Source organism: Octodon degus, unplaced genomic scaffold (genome assembly GCF_000260255.1).
Source record: "Octodon degus isolate 3935 unplaced genomic scaffold, OctDeg1.0 scaffold00017, whole genome shotgun sequence".
NCBI classification, from domain to species: Eukaryota; Metazoa; Chordata; class Mammalia; order Rodentia; family Octodontidae; genus Octodon; species Octodon degus.
The window spans coordinates 13391622-13413087 of NW_004524593.1; the positions used below are offsets into that span (position 1 = coordinate 13391622).

The 21466-nt window shown below is 43.8% G+C and overlaps 1 protein-coding gene across 2 annotated transcripts in view; it reads left to right on the plus strand.

Annotated features, from left to right (window-relative positions):
* Pld5 (phospholipase D family member 5) overlaps nucleotides 1-21466 on the plus strand; it is a 427280-nt gene that overhangs the window by 260262 nt on the left and 145552 nt on the right. For both annotated transcript variants that reach the window (XM_023710314.1, XM_004626838.2), the window contains exon 3: nucleotides 6361-6529. In XM_023710314.1, coding sequence (XP_023566082.1) covers nucleotides 6361-6529 — 169 coding nt within the window. The remainder of the gene's footprint in view (nucleotides 1-6360; nucleotides 6530-21466) is intronic.

A 21466-nucleotide genomic window follows, 5' to 3' on the forward strand; every position in this document is an offset into this window, starting at 1 on the left:
TGGCTCCAAGGCAGGGTGACTTGGAAGATGGGAAGAGTCATGGTGCCGGACAGTAGCAAACCAACGGGTGGGGGCGCTCTTCCTGTCCCTTACCTTGTCTGCTGGCTACATGCCCTTGGGCAGAGGATGTGGGTGGCACTCACACCCATAATCCCAGCATCAGACAATGAATCAGTCGCAAACTCTGGATTCAACCCCCTCTAGACAAAGCCACCCTGTGCGATGCTTCGTGGGGATGTCCAGGCACAAACCATGGCAGTATCTGTGCACTGAGCTCAGTGCTGGGGCAGCTCTTTCTAGGGCCAAGGTGTCAATGAGTCTGCTCCATGGGTAGCAAGGCATCTCAGTGTCAGAGATCCCGGTGTCCTTTCCAAGTTAACCTTTGACTTGTCAGTCATAGGGTTTGGGGACCAGCGAGATAACTCAGCAGTGTAAAGCACCGGCTTAGGCAAGCTTAGGCAGCTGCGGGCTTCCATGTTTCAGTCCCTGGCACGACATATTGTGCTAGCCCTCCCCACAGGGTGGGCTGAGCCAGCTTAAAAAGGAAAAAAATCGTGGGGTTTGATTGCAACCAAACCTCCACCACAGGGTACATGTTAACCTTGAATGCAAATCCGATTATTTTGAGGAATCACGGCCATGTATCAACTTCCCGATTAAGGCCACCAGAGAACTAATTGTATTTTAACTACATTACTTCAGATCCTTTCTTTTCTAAATATTTCTCTGCAATAAATAATAGTAAAATAATGATGAAATGTAATATTATGTAAAAAGTGCTTGTAGTTACCAACAGAGAGACAGAGAGACAGAGACAGAGACAGAGAGACAAAGAAAGAGAGAAATGCAAGGAATTATTTTTTACTAGTTTATTAAAGGAAGAACCCCAAATATTTCCTTAAGAAGTTACAATATTATTCCTGGATTGAAAAAAAAAATGATGATCATATTAAGATTGAAGAATAAACACTATTAATAAAGACAGTTAGAATTCTATTTTTAAAGCAATTAACAAACTGAAATCTATTAATGAGCTCTGCATATTTACTCCACCTAGCTCCCTGGACTCACAGTTTAAATCATTTATAGTGTATTTTCAAGTACCATGAAAAGAGGCAGAAAGGGAGTGTGGCTCCGTTGTTTCCTATATTCTCAGCTTCTCCCCCAGCAATTTCGTGCCAACACAGTGGTAGGTTTGTGGCCAGAGTCCATCTAAAGATGGAATGCACACATCCCAGGGATTTGCCCAGAGGTAAATTTTAACGAGATCTGTCTACTTCCTTCTTTTCTTGCAGGAGAAGGAAGAATGTAGCAAGGGAGTTGTCGAGGCATCTAAGTGAGTCCTGTGCATACACTAATTAGCTCAGGCCCCTGGGGAGTAGCCGGCTGTTGGTTATTAAAGGAAATAAAATGATAGGTCACAGAAATAAGTCATTTCACCACTGCTTTCTCGAATCCAGTTCTAGCAGGGCAGAGGAAGCTGGCACCGTGTCACACAAAGAGCTGTCACCCCCTTCAGATAAAATGAGAGAGGACAGAACCTGGGAGGGAAACAGCATTGTCTTTCCACCCACCCCCAGCTCCGGAATTCATTACCCAAACAAAAACATTCTGCTCAGACCTTGAGTGCTGTTTCAGTTTTTATTTTTACTATGAGTTTATGATTTATTTTGACATATATAATAAAAGTCAAGAGGAATAATAACAATAAAGTTGGTCTTCCTTGGCCTCCAGAGAGAGAGTCTCGCTGTCCTCTTGGTTGTCTCTGGAAATTTCTTGCCTGCTTTCTTTACTCGCCCCATTTTCTGTACCAGCCAGAAATGATCAGACCCTTTCTGTCTTTGTCTTTGACTCAATTCTTGTTGCCTGAAAACCTCTCTTGATGATCTACCCACTGCCAAGCCTTCAGTCACTGAAGAAAAGAAAAACAGAAAATTGTGAAATGCAAGAAAAACGAATCGATGCATGATCCGTCCAACAAGAACTTCTTAGCCTTTTGACAGTCTGATGAAATCTCCTCAAAGATTATTTGCAAATGCAAAAGTTAGAATATAAAAGATTGTGAAGGAAATCCATAATGTTAAAATAAAGTTACCAGAATATATATATATATATATATATATATATATATATATATATATGTAATTGGTTGTTACAGGGTCTTTCTACTCAGCTCAGATTCATAGTGATCCTCCTGTTTTCAGCCTCCCAAGCGCTGGGATTACAGGCATGAGCCACCACAGCTGTGCCATCCCTGGGGGTGGGACTGGTGCTGCATGTGGTGCTGGGGATCAAACCACGGTCCTTGCACTTGCCTAAGCAGGCTCTTTAGTCCACTGAGTTATCTCGCTGGCCCTAGAATATTTTTCTTAAAAACAAATCCATGATATGAAAGTATATATCTGGCACTACATCTTCATGAAATATAAAGTCTGATTGCTACCCCAGTTTTAAAGCAGTGATGAAGGTTTGAAGATGTTGACATAACTGTTCCACTATATGCAAATTCTTCTCATTTATAGAATGTAAAGCATCGCTATTCATTTATATGGTCAATACTGTCCTGTACTCACATTTACACTTCAATCTGTTGACTTTAACTGAAAAATTTATGTATCTCTTTCCTTTATCATGTATTTACATGATGTAAGATGTAGAAATCCAGCTTAATAGACACAAGTAATTTCATACGGGGTGGCATGGTGTTGGGTGCCTGAAAGACTGCTGGGGAGGCTGAGGCAGGAGGGTCACGTGTCTAAGGCTGGACTGTTCAACCTAGAGAGATTCTATCTCAAAAGAAAAACTAAAAAGGACTGGGGATGTAGTTCCATGGTGGAACACACCCCAAGGTTCAATCCCCAGAACAACAACAGCAGCAAAATTCATGCATGTAGATTAAATGGATAAAATTACAGGTCGACATCAAATGTGAGACCATCACATATTCATTGTATATCAGTGGGTTTAATAGAAGATGTGTTTAGTCTCCAGTGACCAACTTACCTTGTGTGAATTTTCACCTAATTCTGAATCTACCCAATTCCAAATCTTTCAGCTTTAGAGAAAGGCTTGCCTCTTCTTAAATGTCCTCTGAACTTTTTTCTAGTTGCTTGTTCTTTCAGCCATTCAATTGCTTTGTTTTTACTTTGTCTCTCCCCTCCCACCTCCCCCATTCCTTCTTTTTCTCTCCCTCTTCCTCCTGCTCCTCTTTCTGCACCTCCTCCTCCTCCTCCTCCTCCTCCTCCCTCTTCTTCCCTGTTTTTGGTCTATCTTAAGGTCTCCAGAAGTCAGCTCCGAGGTCCTCTTGCATGGTGTGTCTGTAGAGTGGGAATAGGAACCAATTCTGGGCTTCGTCACATCTTGCTTCCTGCTTTGTAACTTGCTTAGCTTCATACTTCTTTTGATTTTTAAGGACTTCTAATGAAAATGACTTAGTATGTCCTAGTTATGGTTTCATATTTCTATATAGTTCTTTTTCACAGAGTTTGAAGTTATTGGTTGATTTGTTTCTTAAAGCTGGAGATGTGTAAGCCACTGCAGCTTTAAGCCTTCCCTAGGGACTCTGTGCAGAACTGTTGGCTAAGCTACTGTTTTTGCTGGAAATATTCCACCCAAAAATGACAGCCAGGAATCCTGCCATAGCGCTGCAGTCGATGGCCCATCGTACTTGCATAAGATAGTCAGTGCAATGCCAAATCTTGTACCCATTATTAAAACAGAATCTGAGAGCACACATGGCTGGCTGTTCAAATATGCTTGCCATCTGGATACCAACAAAATACGTGGAGTCAAAAGCCACTGGTTTAGAAATAAGTTTGTAGTGTGTAACATCCCACATTCCATTTGTTCTCTCAGATTCCAAATCTAGCTAGTACCCATATATGTCTGTGAGGGCTGCCACAGGCTCATTACAGGGACCAGCTTCAAACTCAAATGTAGGGTTGCATGTCAAGTGGAAAGTTGTCATTTTGACAGGTGTAAAACCATAAACAGTACGAAAATAATAGAACTAGAACTCCAAACTACATCATAAATGGGATGCTGTTTTGGTAATCACTGTTACAACTCTTGCAAAGTGATGACTATGTTTGTTCCCTGCTGTAGGAAGCTCCTCTCTTGTCAACATTTGTCCCAGCTGTGGCCAGCAAAACAGTAGCTTTTGAATTTCATATTATTGTCACCTTATTAACCTTAAGGATACTTACTGGCTGAAGCAGCACAAGGTCCACTGAAGGATGCTATCTTAGCTACTTTTCTCATTGCTAATACAAATACCCAACACTCCAAGTTCATGAAAGAAAGGCTGATTTACAACCTTTTTACAAACCTTGCAGTTCGTGGAGGTTTCAGTCCACAATCGGCTGGCTCCAAGGCAGGGCGGCTTGGCAAAGGGGCCTCACAGAGGAGAGGCAGTTCATGGTGGCACAAGGCAGCAAAAGCCAGGGAAGGAAAAAAGAGGGAAAGAAGGGACAAGCCTCTCTCTATCGCTCTGTTGTATGCAGGCTAACAGTGCCGGGGCAGGTGAAACACTCACACCCGTAACCCCAGCATTGCACCGTGAATCAATCCCAAACTAAGTTCACCCACCTATGAAAAGCCCACCCCCTACAACTGTATGAGGCTTGAGGGGGCATCCAGACCCAAACCTTAACAGGAGGGCACTGATAAAATGTAATGAATGAGGCCAACCTTCGCTTCTGAAAACATAGGCACCTTGTACGTTAAGCTGAATTCTGTGTTGAATAGAAAATTGATCATTGTGTGTGTGTGTGTGTGTGTGTGTGTGTGTGTGTATACATATGTTATATATAATAGATAGGTTGGGCTCCAATTATAGGCTTTTGATTTTTTTAATTTTATGCAAAAAAGCAAAACAATACAAGACAGTTATACTACTAGTGTCCCTTAATTCGTTGAAAAGAAAGGTTTGCACTAATATCACTTGGAGGATTTTTTATGTCCATATCTTAAACTCTGAGTTACTACTTTAAATACAATAATAAGCCATGTATTAACTATTGTTATTCTCCCATTATCTTGTTGGACTTTTGTTATTGTCTTGACCTGGTATGTGTTTCTGGGCATTGAACTCAGGGCCCCACATGTGCGAAGCATGTGCTCTGCCTCTGAGCTACCCTCTCAGCCCTGACTGTGCGTCTAACCCATATGGGACCACAAATGAAACAGACCTCTGTTCCAGAATCACTTACCAGGGATCTTCATAAAAGCCTGGGGTTTTACCATCAAGAAGTATGGGAGAAATTGCAGAAGAAATCCAGAATGTACTAAACTAGAAAAAATGTATTCATTCTTTCATTAAGAAAGTTATGTGTAACGTAACTCAGAAGCGGAAGAAAAAGGGCCAGCCAGAAAGTTCAGCAGACTAAAGCGCCTGCGTAGGCAGACACACGGATGAGATTCGATCCCAGGCGTGCCGTGCAGGCCCAGAGACAGAGTGACTGAGTCTGGGCATAGAGGCACACGCCTGTGATCACAGCGCTTGGGAGGCTGCAAACAGGAGGATCACTACAGGTCCCATCTGTGTAGGAAGACCCTGGAGACCCTGTACTAAACACATAAAATAAAATTTAAAAAAATTAGAAATGGGAGGGAAAAAAAGCAGCCTCAGGTGCAATATGCAGAACAGGCAGTCACAGTGGATATGTTGCCAAGATATTAAGAAAATGAAAAGAAAAAAGATGTACTATGCTATTGCTGATTGCATTTTATTTAGGGCTTCATTATTACTATCGTTTTATACATGGGTTATTGCCTGATTTGAAGAAAGCCTTGCGCCAAGCAGTCTTTATTACTCTCCCCTCGGTATCACTTCACGTCTTAGGGGAGAAGAACAGTGGAAGTGTTAGGCAGTGATGACCACGATCGAATTACAATGTGTGCCCAACACTATACCAGGAATTCGATACGAGCCAACTTTATTTTGTGGTCTCAAGAGGTTTGCAGAAGCAGGAGCACACAAGAATTGCATCCCTTACGGTTGCCTTGCCGCAGGGATGAGCGAGGAATATGTTACTAGAATTACTAGAATAAGATGTTCATGTAGGAAGCTCTGGATTTTTTTTTCAAGGCTAATTTGAAGCTGGAAGTTGGAAGCATGCATTATGATTTTCTGAAAAATAGATGTTAACTATGGAAACACAGCATAAATTCTCAGAACATGGGTTGGCATAAGGGAAGCATAAGAGGGCTTGGGTGGGAAACGTGTAACTGATTAGCAAAGTATATATCCAGAAAGATGAAAGAATGTTTTCCAGATGTGTCTGAATACATATGTAAAGCAGGATTGATGGCTTCCAATTTGACTTGCTTTTATTTGCTTTTTTCAAAATCTTTTCTAAGAATTGCCCTGGTGGAAAATATTCCTGAAGGCCTTAACTATTCAGAAAATGCACCATTCCACTTACCACTTTTCCAAGGCTGGATGAATTTACTCAACATGGCCAAAAAGTCTGTTGACATCGTGTCCTCCCATTGGGACCTCAACCACACCCATCCATCAGCATGTCAGGTAAGCGCCATCCTCTATGTGCGTGATGATTTTACCTATGTGCGTTTTACCCTCGTTAGTATTCTTGTCTTCCACTCCTCGGGCTCAGCTCATTTGTTAAATTCCACCTTCACTCAGAGTACATGCACCTCACCGCGTTTATGTTTATGTGCCATTGTTAAACACACACCACTCAGCTCCTACTAGCACCCCAGGATTTCAAGGGCAAAACCATAGCTTATCTCCTTACCCATGATAGACTGTCTATACAGCATCCCTGGGCAGCAGGACTTTGGGGGCACCGTTCACACCATAGCACCTGTCAACAGCAAGGCCACAGTTTGCTTTGCACAGCCGGCACGTGTGCAGTTCTGAGTCTATAAACTGTTTGCTGCGACATGGATGTGGTCAGTTTGTGTTATGATTCACCTTGACACCCAGGGCCAAAGGTGAATCGTAGAGTCAGACTTCCTGGGGTAGCTTGATCATTGACTCTGTCACATTTGGGTGAGGAGGAGAAAGAAATGTGCCCATAACAGATGACACCCTTTAGAAAACTACCTGATCTAAGTGATTTCTGAATTACGTCTTTTGGGTGTAAGAAAATGATCCTGTTTGTTTTAATGTGTTTTTCTTTACATTAGTGCAACCATCATAGTCTGCACTGAGTTATCCTATTCAATCACGTCACCACTGGCCTCTGTAAATGTCCTCTACGGAGCAAGGGTAAAATCCCTTTTGTCTCTGTGTGCAGTTCAAGGCCTCCATGTCCTTTTCTCTTCGGGCCACCAAGTTTTACTCCCCCCCACACACACACACCACCAAAAGATGCCACTACTAGTTGAAAGCCCATTTGATTTACATTTTTACCTGATTTTACCTCCCTGATGGAAAGGGCTTACTCCACTAACCACAGTTTGGGTGGCAGAGATCGGGACACACACAGACGTACAAGAGAAAAGTTCATTCCCTTGCTACCCACGTGAGCCTAATGTACATTGTCTGTGAGATGTTCTGATTTTTTTTTTTCACAAATGAACGGTAACAAACATTTGCTCCGATTTGCAGGTTTTCTAATTTTGTAAATTTGTGTTAGCGCACCCTTGCAGTGCATCATCATTACCTTCACCCACCGGGCATTGACACGTGCGCGTGACACACCTTAACGCTTTTCACTCGGGTTCACAATTGATTCTCTCTCTTTATATGTATAATAAACATATCTGTATGTAGAAATATTTCTTTTCTCAAAGAAAATGTCTTTTACTTGGGTAGAATAGTCAAGCTTGGCACTTACCTGCAAAGTCGTGAATCTAAATGGCACATAGATTAACAGGGACCGTCACCCAAAGCGGCCCATCTATTTATTACAATGTGGCAGTAAGCAAAATGCACCAGGAAGCTGTGTAGCTGGTGGCAGATGGGCTCAGCTCAGCAGAAAACAGACACAAACAAATATGGCACCCGCTATCTGGCTTCTCAGAATAAGCAGCAATTTCACAGGGCTGTGATGGCTGTCATTACGAGAAATGATGAATGCCTGAGCTTTCCTTTTATTTGCATGGAAACAGGCACATTGATTAAATTGCCTTTTTTTTTTTATCTGTGTCTCCAAAGGATTGCTGTTTTGATTCCCAGCTGAAAACCCCCCTTTGTTTCTGCAGCATCCTTGAGCGCCGCTAATCTCGCTGTGTCTGCTTCCTCCTGCGCTAACACACAGCACGGCGCCCACGCACCGTACCGCAGCCACGCGCAGGCCTGCCGGGGTCTGCAGTTCCATGCTAACCATATTTTACAGCCTAATGAAAATGTATGGTCAGGCAACAGCTTTTGGTTTCTTTCTGTCAGGATAATGAATTTAGCCAATAAGATATTGAAATTTGTAAGACATTTGGCTTGCTAATTTGTGGGATAGAGTGATAGGTATTTATTAAATCAGCTATTCAAAAAGAGACAGTATGACTGTTGAAATTTTATAAGGAAAACTACCTCATTTCTTTAGGCAAAAATAAACCCCATTCTTTATAAGTTCACTGTATGAAGCCAAATAAGATAATTAATGAGCTATAGCAACTGAATCTTGAAGAGATATATTTATGTGAAATCAATTAGATACCAGCCTCCCCGTGAGACATGATTGCCAATTGATGATATATCACAGTTGTTTGATTTTGAAAGATTATGATTTTTTAAAATGAACAAGATTTTTCAAGTTCATTAGGACCATTATGAAAGCTCAGAGATTGAGGAGGTAGATTTGTTTTTTGTTTTTTGTTTGTTTCTTTTTGTTTGTTTGTTTGTTTGTTTGGTTGGTTGGTTGGTTGGTTTTTTAGGTGGCAAAATCAGGCTTTATTTTGGAAAAAGAAAATTGAATTGGTTTTTGGTGAAGGGCACAGGCAAGAAGGGGTACCCCAGGCAGTAAAGTCCCCCCAAGGGTAGACTGAGGGCTAAGCTGAGCCTCAGGTGGGTCTCTTGCTCCCAGTGCTCCTTTGTACAGCTGTCTCCCTACAGGCTCTGGGGCAGCCACAGGAGAGGTGCAGGCTGGGAGAGGCTGCTGTGGCCCATTTACTTGGGCAGGACGTCAGAGGTCTCAGACACCAGCTTCCCATCATGGGTCTCAATCTTCTTCACAACCACAGCAGGCTTGGTGCGGGTGCAGCCAGTGCTCTGGAGGCTCCCAAAGCCAAGGCTTGTGAGGCCCCATAGGGTGAGCTCACCATTCCTGAACTGCCACTGGTGGTCTTCATGTGGATGCTCAAGTTCTGCATCCCAGCCGAGGAGGTGGATTTGGAAAGTAGGAGTTGGGGTCCTCTCTCTGCACAGTAAGTGGCCAGCAGATCTTAGATGGTAGACCTGAACTAGAATAGTCATTTCAATTTCTTTTGTCTCTTTATCAGCTGGGTGACCTTGAACAAGCTGCTGACCACTGAGTACCTCAATTTCTTCATCATCAAAATGAGGGACCTAGGTTGCTGTGTAAATTAAATTACCTGATACGTGTCAATATTGTATAGAAATGACCGTTTTGGTGTTTGAGTATTGTTGTCATTCGCAGTCACTTGTCCATGTACACATTGCAGCTATTTCAGTAGCTGTTTCCATTAGGGACTCTGCACTGTGCTTGTCCCTGCAGTGACATCCTACTTCCCTATGACTGAGACCCAATACCCAGCACCACAAGCTTAAAGAAGAGAGGTGCACTGGGCTCAGGGTCACAGTCTGTGGTCAGCCAGCTCCAAGGCAGAAAAGGCACAGAGAGAGGGCCTGGGTGGAGAAGAACTGCACACATCATGGTGCCAGGAAGCAGGGTGACAAGGGAGGAAAACACCAGGGAGGGAGTTCTAGCTGCCCCTGCAGGCCTGCCCCCAGAGACCCCCTCTGCCTACCAGCCCCACACTCCTAACAGCAGGTCAGCTGTAGCACCCTCTGGAAAAGCCCCACCTCTCAGAGCAGAGGCCGTGGGGAACATTCTAAAGCTAGACCATAGCAGGTGGTTACCACGTACAATTAAAAGGCAACTGGAATTTCTTCAACAATGAGACTCAGGACAGATAAGGGGAGTTGGGCAAATTCGTGCTATATGTGGAATTCTGGCTTTGATTTGAGGTATTAGTTACTTTTTTTTCGTTTTTCAGAATATACTTATTGAGGGAAAGAAAGCTCCTGTCCAAGAGAGGGACAGGAGGGGGGCCCGAGCGGGTAGTTCCCTGGGAAGCTGTATGTTCTTTTGTTCTTAAAGCCTGTATTTAGAAGTGTCTCCTCTGTCCTTAGTGAGGTGGGGACCTTCTTCAGCTTTAGTAAATATCTGCAAGGGCTGGTCCCCTCACCTCCACCCCAAAAGCCCTACACTTAAGAATATTTCAAGCTTCAAAATGCCTTTTTACCTCTCCATTCGTTGATTGATCACCACCTGGAGAAGTTGTTATCCGCTAAGATTTTGATATATTTTATCTTCGAACAGTGTCATTCAATAAAAAATAACCTGCAGCCACAGTCTATACTTGCTGAGATTAATAGCAGAACAGGACATATACGTATATCCCTGTGGACAGCCAGCATCGTGAAGTGAACACATAGAAGATAATGTGGTCCCCGTCCTGAAGTCATTCCTGATATTTGTTGGCTGATTGCTTGGTTGGGGTTTTGTGCTTCATTGTTTTCGTTTGAAATTGAAGAGCTGTATGGTCCCTCAACATTCAGGGCTCTTCTTTTGCTCTTTGCAACATCCCCTTGCCACAGTGCACAGGCGTCTGCAGCCACCCGTGGCTGGGCTCTCCAGGTGCTGCCCGGAGCCCACAGGTGCCTTCCTTGCAGCCTTCTTCTTAACTTCTGTCGGCGTAGCTCACCCAGTAGCCGTGGGCTTTTGTCTCATCCAACTCACCCAACCTTGCTTGCCACAACTGTGACATTTTTTCATAGATGACGTTGTGAACACTTCCCATTACATCACTTCAGGGCGGAGCCTATGATGCTTCCCGCCTGTCCTGTCTGTAGTCCAGCACCTCTCATTCTCCATCTTCAGTGCCTCTGGGGGAGCCCTCTCCCCTTCCTTGTCCATCCCCTCTGGCCTAGGTGCGTGGGTCTCCATCCCTCTTCACGTCTTCAAGCAAACTCCTCATTCCCCCATCTTGCAAGCAGTCAGCATCTAATTTGCAACCATGTAGTGGTGTTTCTGGAATCCAGAAGAGTTCTGTTTTTGTTGGAATCTGTATGTTCATTATCTTTTAGATTTTTAAACTTTTTTGATGAAAACATACTATTTGTACATATTACAAGGCACAAAGAGGTGCTGGGTAGTGATCAATTCAGAGCAATTAGTGCAGCCATTTCCACTGCCCTTTCTTCATAGTGAGTACAGACAAATTCTTCTAACTCCATTGAGAAGTGCGATGTACTGTTAATTATACTCACCCTGCTGGGCCATAAGACACCAGGATTTATTCCTCCCCTCAAACAATATTAATACCCACTAGTCAAGCTCTCTTCCTTACCTACCTACCTGTTCTCTTCAGCCTGTGGTAATTGTCATTCCTTTCTCAACTTCTGTGAGTTCGACTCTTTTAGATTCCGTGAGTGACGTCATGCAGCACTCACCTGACTTCAGCTAGCATAAAGATCGCCAGATCATCCATGTTGCCATAAATGACAGGATTGTCTGCTTTTTTGTGGCTGAATTGTATTCATTATGTAAATATATCAAAAACAAATGTCAACTTTGCTTTATCCATTTATCCATTAACAAGAGTCCTGTTTCCCTAATGTCATTCCCACATAATAGTCAGATGAACCTATCCAATAATCTTGTGACCTAGTTATGAGGGAGTTAATTGAAATGGTTCTTAGTGGTGCTTTTGAATCCAAGAAAAATAACATCATGGCATTTTCTGTACCTTCTTTTGCCTGATAGGAGATAAGGTAGAAACTAGAGCCTTTAAAGAAGAAAAAAAAAAAAAATGTTTCTAGTGAAACTGAGAAGGAACCCAGGGCCTTTACATTGAGATATATCCTTGGCCATTGTTTTAGTTCTTGTTTTAAGACAAGATCTTGCTAAGCCAATAAGTTGCCCGGGCTGGGCTCAAGCTTGTGGCCCTCCTGCCTCAGCTTCCTATGATGAATTACCATCGTGTGCCGCTACATGCAGCTAAATGAAGTGTTTGAACCTATTATAATTTGTAGAGTGGAGTAGGCAGAGAGAAAAAGCAGCATGTTCTGATATGGCAGGAAGCATGTGTTTCAACTTCTGATAAAGATTCTAAGGGCTTGTGGTTTTTCACTATGACAAATGTACTATGATCTGCTTTTAAGTGAGAATATCGTCCAAAACAAAACATGTAACTTAAAGAAAACAAAACTACTATACATACTAATATTCTTCTGTTAGTTGGATCCATTTAGAATAAGAGAATAAAGCATTCTTAATATAAAGATCTCAGAGCTTGATTTTATACAAAAAAAGAAGACAGTTCAGTCCCTAATGCCATGCTAGCCTCTCCTCCAAGGCATGCTGAGCTGATGAGTCCGGGCATGGTGCTGCATGCCTGTGATCACAGCACTGGGGAGGCTGAGAACAGGAGGATCACTACAAGCGAGCCGCACAGTGAGACCCTGTACGGAATATATAAAATGAAAAAAAAAAAAAAAGATGACAAACCAGCAGTTATACAGGAGCCCCACAGTACAGTTGGATGAGATAGGCATTAATTATATTGAGCAATACTCACAGCATTAAACAAAGTACCTAAAACAACTAACTTACCAAGAGAAATGTGGTTCTGTGGCTCGTGCCTTGGGAGATCTCTGTCCATGATCCAGTGGCCCCATGTCTTGGGGTCTGTAGCCAGGCTGCAGTTATGGTGGGAGTGCACCAAGGAACAAAGTATTAACCCTTAGAGCTTAGAAGTAGAGGAGAAAAGGAAAATGCAACCGCCACAATCCCTTTGGGGGTGCACTGCCCAAGACCTCAGGACCTCCTACCTGGCCACAGCTCTTAAAAGGTTCCACCAAACCTTTAACACATGGATCACTGCAGAAGTTTAGTCACACCATAGCTGTAGGTTTGGGCTCCCTTGATGCGGTAATAGTTTAGGAGTCGTGGTCACATTGTACAAATGTCAAAGCTTCTTTTATCCTCAGTTTCTTCATCTATAAAGCATCATAATACTGCATGGCTCATATGGCTTTGGGAATGTGACTGATGTTTATAAAAGTATAAAAAGTAGAAGCCAGGTATGGTCACACAAGCCTGTAATTCCGGCGCTCTGGGATGCTGCAGAAAGAGAATCACAGGTTCAAATTACATAGCAAAATTAGTGCCTTAGCAAGACCCTGTCTCAAAATAAAAAGTACAAAAAAGACTGGATATGTAGTTCAGAGTAAAAGCTCTGGGCTTAATCTCCAATACTAGAAGACAGACAGACAGACAGACAGACAGACAGACAGACAGACAGACAGATCCTCATAAAACATAGTTGATATTCTCATTTTTTCTTATCCAGTGCAAGATTAAACTTAAGACATTCAACTCTCTGTGAATCTTGAAACAGGGATACCACTGAACTGTCCAAGATTTCAACTTCTGTGAAATGAATTTAAAATAGTTCTACTTAGAACTACAAAGACAACAATATACAATGTATTAATTATTGAAACTGACCTACTAGTTGGTCTTAAAACAGTCTCATTGCTATTTGTTTCTCAATAAAATTAATTTAAAAATAAATAAATAAATAATTCTACTTAGAAAACAAATCTGAATATTTCTTCAGGGTTTTCATGAATAAAAGACAAACATAATGTATGTTTTTAGGTAGCTTTTCAACCTGTGCTCCTGATACCATAGTTTCCAACCATGCCTGCCAGTGAGAATTGCCTGGGGAGCCCACCCCCAGCTCATTAAATCAGAATATTTGGCGGGAAGCCCAGCTTCCACGCTTGTAAAATATGACTAGACTATTCCACCAGGCAGAGAGGATTGAGAATTGCAGCTTAAATCTGATTTTTTTTTTTAATTTCCCTAGGTCTCAAGACAGGGTCGGGTAGTTCTCTCCCCCTCCCACTGTGAGCCTCATTTGCTGGCTGCAGTTTGATCCCATTTGTGGCATTTGTTCTCTCTATGATGACATAAACAGGTAGCAGCTTGAATTGAATACAGCACGCATTCCCAACCCCAGCCCGTGTTGCATCTGCCCTTGTGCCTGTATTGTGTAGGGCGTGGCTGGGGAGAGGTGGCAGCTCCTGGAGAGCTCGCTGACTTCAAGCAAGAGATGACTCTGGAGGCTTCTCACTGCAGGCCAAACAGGGTTTCAGTAGAAAGCCTGGTGCGGCATCAGCATAAATCTAGCAGAACCTTATAGAAAGAGTGTCCCTTTGTTTCAAAATAGCATCTTTTCCACAGTGCTCAAAGTCAACACTCAAGGAATACGGATCCATAAATTAGAGTTCTCCCATCTGACATGTGGTGACAACGTGATTTCCACCTTGGCTTTAGTGTACATTTATCAAGGTGTTCTCTGCTGAGGTTAAAAAAAAAACCGATAAGCAATGGCCCAAGCCCTGCAGAGCCCCGAGTGTCTGGGGGAGACACAGAAGCCCTCTATATGGACACAGAACAGGGGAGCAGGAGTGAAAGGAGCAGCCAGCGAGTGGGTTGGGAAGCTCTGGCTGCTCAGGGCGGCTCGCAGGCTCCCGTGGGCTCCGGCTCTCCCCTGGCCCTGTTCTTTCCTGATAAACTCCCGCCGCTGCTCGGGCTCGCGGTTCCCCATCTGCTGTGCAGTTCTGATTACAGTCTTACTGCTCTCCAGCAGCTTACCAGGGGAAGTCATTATTCTGATAAAACTCATAAGCAGCATCATTAGCCAAACTTTAACCTCTGTGATTCCTTGTAAATCTAGTCATATAGGCATGAATAAATCATGAACCTAAAGATAGTTTTTCCAAGCCCCTGCCTTAAATAATGATCGAGATTGTTTTATCTGAATTTTGCTTGCATGAATGCTTGTTTCCTGTGTTTATTTTTATTATGCTTCATTTCCTATGAAGTTGTGGACAGTTTGATATGACATGAGTAATTTAGATTCATATGCTTATATTATATAAAGAAATGTATAGCTTAATTTTGAATTCCCTATTATGACATAAATGTGTTTCATTTTATTAGAAATACTGGTAAGCAATTTTTCATTCACTGCATAATAGGCAATGAGGTGGTCCCACCAGATGGGCTCCATGTAGGCATTTCTGTTGTCACACACTGCTACTGTCCCTTCTTTGTTTTCCTTTCTCCTAAAAGTGCTGTTTCAGTAAATATTTTTGTGCAAAACAATTTTTTTACTCGTTAGTTGGGAAGTGGTTCCCAGAGGTGAATGTGGAGGGCCCAGGCGCCCGCGCTGCTTTTCTTAGGACCTTGAATTCGAGGGAGCATGTGGGACACGCTGAGTTAGAGTCTGGGGAGGAGTCATCTCCAGGGGGCAGATTTGAAGGATTCTTCTGCCTCTGGTTCGTGTACAGCCCCCCGCCCCGCTCGGAACAAGTGGGTGTGGCAGAGCCACTGCACGTGGCAAGTCCTGTCTTCCTGTTTCCAGCTACACCTCTGCAGCAAAGGGTGGGGATGCCCTGGCCTTCCAGGCATCCATGAGTGGCAGTGCCCAGGCAACAGCTGCTGACCCCTCATGGGTAGAGTGGAGCCTGGAGCTGCCCCAGTAGCTTCTGTAGGACTCTGGCTGCTAGGACCCTGTTATCAACATGCCGATCCTGATACTAATTCCTTGTTATTTCCTGGCCCATTACTGGCATGATGAGTTTAGGCATCTCTCTTCATCTGCCCTTGACAAGGATGGCTGTGTTCTTGCTCTTGGGAAGCATAATTGAGATAACCATCATTAGGCAGGGCCTTGATGATTAACGGTTCTGAATAATTAAATCCCGCAGTGCAGTGGAGCCTGTTGCTCATGAGTGCATGGGCAGCCTGCCCCCTCCAGTGCACACACTCTGCTGGTACCAAGTAGGTAATCCTCTCACTCACAGCCAAAAACTGGGTGCTGAGCTGGGGAGATAGCTCAGCGGTCTAGGCACCTGCCTGGCAAGTGCAAGGACCTGGGTTCGCTCCCCAGTACCGCATGTTGTATGGGCCTAGAGCCCCGGGCATACCATGTCAACCAACAAAACTGGGCATGGTGGTGCATACCTGTAATCCCAGTGCTAGGGAGGCTGAGACAAGAGGATCACTATGAGTCTGAGCTGCACAATAAGACCCTGGAGACCCTGTACCAAATAAATCAAATTTATAAAATGGGTCCTCGTAACTAAGAAGCAGGGCCTGTGGCACTGTCTGAGCTCTGTCTGAACTCTGACTGACCCGTGATCTCAGGTCTTTTGAGAAGAGATGCAGTGGTCACAACCTCGTGGCTTGGGATAGAGAAGTCCGTAGTTCCACCGGCAGTTCCTGGATGCTGCTGCAGATCGGGTCATCAGCCCCAGCTCCACTGTCACCCCCAATTCCTTCCCATTAGTTTTTGGCCTTGCCATGAGTACTGTGCTATCTCAGCTCACATTGTCTCTCAGGGAACTGTGTGCCAGCCTTCTGGTTCCTTATGGAGCCCTGCGCCAGGCATTCTTCAGCTTGCAGGCAAAGTGTTCTTTTAGAGTGAAAATAGCTGGAGGGGCCAGTGCTGCGGGGTGAACTCAGGGCCTGGCTCAGGAGACCCCAGCTACACCACTGAGCTCCGCATTGTGGGCAGCAGCACACGCAAGTGGGAGAGCAACATATCCAAGATGAACCTTTGTGCATTTTGCCATGTGCATATAATCTCACACACCCCCACACACAAGCACACAAGCACACAGATCATGCCTCTGTTTCTTGGGACAGATTTTTAGGTGCAAGATGTGGGTAGAAGGAAGAAATACGTAAGAGTATCTTTTCCCTAAATCACACAAAGTAAATGTTGATGCTCCCTTTCTTTCAATCTCCTGGAGCAGAAAGGCGTGCCCCGCACCCCCCTGACCACACAGCCTGAGCTGCATATGCTGTTGGATGTGTGTCCTCTGCCCTGCCATTTCTTAGATGATTGACCTTATTAATTTGGAATATATTTTATAGAGTGTATTTATTAACACCTCATCTCTCATTTGCATAACAAGTATTTGTCACAAGTGTATTGCTTCTTCATTAACTTTGTGGTGTCATTTACTGTATGTATTTTTAAAATTTTGCCTGTATTTTCATTGTTGCTTCCACATATTTAGCTTGTGTATTGGTTGTTGTGTGTTGTGTGTGGCCATTGTAACAAATTATCACAGGCTTGGTATTTTAAGGCAATCAAATCATATCTTCTCACAGTTCTGGAGGGCAGAAGTCTGGAATTGGTTCCACTGGGCTTCAAATTGGATTTCAGGGGACTGCAATCCTTCCAGATGCAGTAGAGAAAAATCCACTCCTGGCCTCCTTCAGTTTCCGGAGGGTCTGCACCGGGGCCTTGCTGCCACCCCTGCAGCTTCTGGGCGGCGTGTTCAAGTCTCTCCGACCCATGTTGGCGTTGGCCTCTCCTCTAGCTGTGGCAAGCCCTTTTCTGTTTCTTTCTTACAATAATTTGAGTTACAGAGACTGCATTTGGGCTTACCCCCAGGTTACCAAGGACACTCTGCCAGGTCAAAGGCCTTTATTTATCCACATCTGCAAAGATCCTATTTCCAAATATGCTAACGCATTGGCAAGCTCCAGAGATTAAATCCTGGTATCTCTGGGGACCCTCATTTGGCCTCTTACAACTTGGCTCAGATTGCTCTGGGTCTAAGACTGTACATGTAATTACCTATATTTTTCTTGGAAGCTTTATATTCATTAAGCTAGAAGCATACTTGTACAGGTAGTATATTAAAGGGGCCCTTCCATTTGTTCCAGATGAAACCATCTTATCCTTTACAAATTGAATTAAAACATGGTCTTTGTTATTGATAAAAAAAATTTTGTGCCTAACATTTTGGGATCCAATATTAAATTTTCCTATGTACCTATCCATAATATTTTCTTTTATAGTACTGTACGCATTTATGGTTATCAGCTTCTCTCTGACAACAGACCCTGTTTCATTTCATGGATTTGCTATGAAGTGCTAACCTATGCATAGCGTTCCACAGAATACACGCGTTTATTCTTTTCATAGGTTTCTAGAGAATGCGCACATTCATTCTTTTCTCTCAAGTATGAGGATAATCTAAGAGAGAGTTGTTCAATTTACAAGTAGGTCAGCTTTCTGTATGACTGACGTATTCAAGTTCTGTTTCTCACTTTCGGCAGACATGAGCAGAGAGTGAACATAAAGACTGTCATAATCCCTCAGGCTTCTTCACCTGAGTTACAAGACACGCTTTCACGAATAGTTCATGATCATGTTCCTGTGAAGCCTTAATGCATAGAATGATGAATATAAGATGTGTATTCACAATCAATTGTAATGATAATGTTATTTGCTTTTCATATGTATTCATTTATTTTCTTTTAAATCTTCCAATCTGAAGTATTATATTATGCTACTCTTTACTTTCTTTCCTTTAAGGGCTAGAAATTGAACCTAGATCCTTTGCACTAAGCTACATCTTCAGCGCTCTTTATTTTTTTCAATTTTGAGATAGGGCCGTGCTAAATCCATGCATTGCCCAGGGTGGGCTTACCTTAGGCCTCAGGTGTGCACAGCGCTGAGGTTACTTGCGTGGGCCGCTACACCTGGCCTGTGGCACGGCTTTCATTGTATTTCTGTTAGGATTTGTTTTCTATGTTAGCTGCTCTGCCGCTTGAAGCTCATCAAGTTCACTCATGTTGTGGCTTTGTAATTGCTCCATTGTGTGATAATGTGCCCATTTTTGCCATCTCCTGCTGATAAATCCTCCTTTTATCTTTCTACAGAAATCATTTACCTTGTAGGTTCTAGCAAATGTCCCTCAAACGTTTCTCATTATGTATCACCTTACTTAGGAGCCTTTCAAGGACTGTTTTTATTTTCTTAATCTTCTCTTCCCCTTATGAAAATTTAATGCAAGAGGTACGCTGTGTGTGTGTTACAGTTATAGCTATGTTTTAATATTGTAAAGAGTAAGACTCTTTCAGCTCACTCAAGAACCAGATCTCAGCTCCTTTGGAGCAGTAGGATCCCCTGGGGCTCCCCAGTCTAGATTCTTGGGAGACCTCCTAGAATGGGTGCCTTTTATTGAAACTCCTTAGTTAGCAAGTGTGTCAAGCACTTAGACATACGATGTTTCCCGTCATGCATTTCCTCTCTCTGTCTCCCTCTCTGCTGGTGTTAATACTCACTGTCTGGTTAGTATTTCCTGAAATCTTTTCTTTATGTGGGATATGGAAGCCCTGAGACAGGAGAATCACTACTGCATAGTGAGACCCTGTATCAAATAAATAAATAAAAATATCTTTGTAAGTCTGTGTATCTATAAAGACTTCTTTTTCTCATTCTTTTTCTCATTCTTATATTCTGAAATATAAGTGTAGATCTTCTTGGGCTCGAATGTTAGTGTATGATACGGCACCCTAGTGTTGCACATAGTTCAAGTCTGTTTCTCTTGGTAGCTCACTTATTTTGGGCCAGAGAACTGTAGGAGTTTCTTTATACTCAGTTATCTCCCAGATCGGGCCTCTCAGTGTGTCTCTCTACCGTAAGTGTGTCTCTGTCCTCAGGAGTCTTGTCAACTTCTCCTGGATTTAGGTCTTCCCTCCCCCCACCCCACTCTGCCATCTCGAGGCCTGAATCCCTTTTCACTGTTCAGCCTTAGCCGGTAAGAAGCCTCTGTCATCCAGTCACCTCCAGGAGCCTCACTTCCTCCTGGGCTGTCATTCATGCGCGTGTATATGTGTGCTTCATTTGAATTTGACGTTCTCTCATCGTCTGTCTTTTATCAGTTTGATTCGTGGGCGCTGCCAGTGAACCAGGAGGTGCACTCAGGCAGAGGAAAATGTTCGTTTTCTCACACGGGCTTACCCAAGTCTCTAAGACCTTAGGCAGCCTCTGTGAAGTCCCCAAAGGCTGAGCTGGGTCTCTATCCTCAGGGCACCCCTTCCTCCCCGGGGCCAGACTGTACATCCTAAGGTCTCCTGCAGGATCCTAGAAATGTGGCTTAAAGTAGGTCAGCATGCCGGAGCCACTGTCTTTGAGATGACTTCTTCACAGTTGAGATGTTGGCTAATGTTTTTCACCAGAATGGGTAAGATTTTAAATTGCTGGTGTTTAAAAGCCAAGGAGCTTTTGCTAGTGCTTTATTAAAAACTGATGAGTGAGCTTAACTCGCAAAGCACTAAGCCTTCACCCAGGTCTGTGGGGGGCAGGTGTTTAATACCTTCGGAAGTTATTACGTTCTGAATGTCATAGCGAAAGTGACTGAACAGCAGATGGCACGCAGAGCATGGGAGACTTAATGAAGTTTCACCTCGAGCCCCACTACAGGAGTTCTGCCAAGCCCGAGTTCACTCTAGTGAGCATGAGGATTAAATTTTTAGAGATTTCTTGGTATAAGTTATCAGCACATAAGAGCAAAACCAAGTGAATTGGTTTAGCAAAGCTGGCCCCGTAGGTCTTCCTAGACGCGCGAGGTGTCCGTCTGTGTGGGTGGGAGCTACGCAAGCAGCTTCTCTGAGAATGTGATGTCTGGGCTGTGCACACATCACCGAAGGCAAGTGTGACAGGAACAAGCTGGCCTGCAGGAAGGAGGCCAGAGCTGACTAATGGGCTGCAGGGGTGTGGAGCCCAGAGCGCCACGAGATGGAGCGAAAGCCCAGGACTCTCGCTGCCCACGCCCTCCCCTCTCACTAATCACTGTAAAATTCACAATTCACACTGATGCTGAAATCACCAAAGCAGCTGCAGCCCTGTTCTTTTCTTTTTTTTTTTTTTTTTTTTTTTGGCGGAACCGGGGATTGAACTCAGACCCTTGCGCTTGCCAGGGAAGCGCTTATTCCACTGAGCCATCTCTCCAGTCCCCTGCAGCCCTGTTCTTGTCTGTCCTTTTTCTGTTTCTCTGTATGTCTTGGGTCTCTTCCTTTCCCCCTGCCCACACCTGCTTCTTTCTGGGAGATGGTGTGGGTCTGTCAGGTGCTCTCCCACTGGAATGCCTGGCTCAGAGTGAGGCTGCCTCCAGGCTCTGGGATACAGAGTGCCTTGGTTGCCCGTGGTGAGCCCCACACCCAGCAGTCTTAGTTTCTGCTAACATGATGTCCATGAAGGGTGCGGCTCAAGCTCTGGCCTCAAGCACCCCAGCTTCATGGACTTTGGCACGGGGGCTCCCTCCTCCTGATACTCCATAGCTTTCGGCTCTCAGTCACTGGCTTTTCACTTTCCTAAAGCTGAACTGCAGGACTCACTGCTTGCATCTGCATTTCTTCCATTCTGTCTTCCTAGTCAACTAATCCTTCATAAATAATCCTTATCAGCAAGCCATTTTTATCAAAGTAAGATAAGA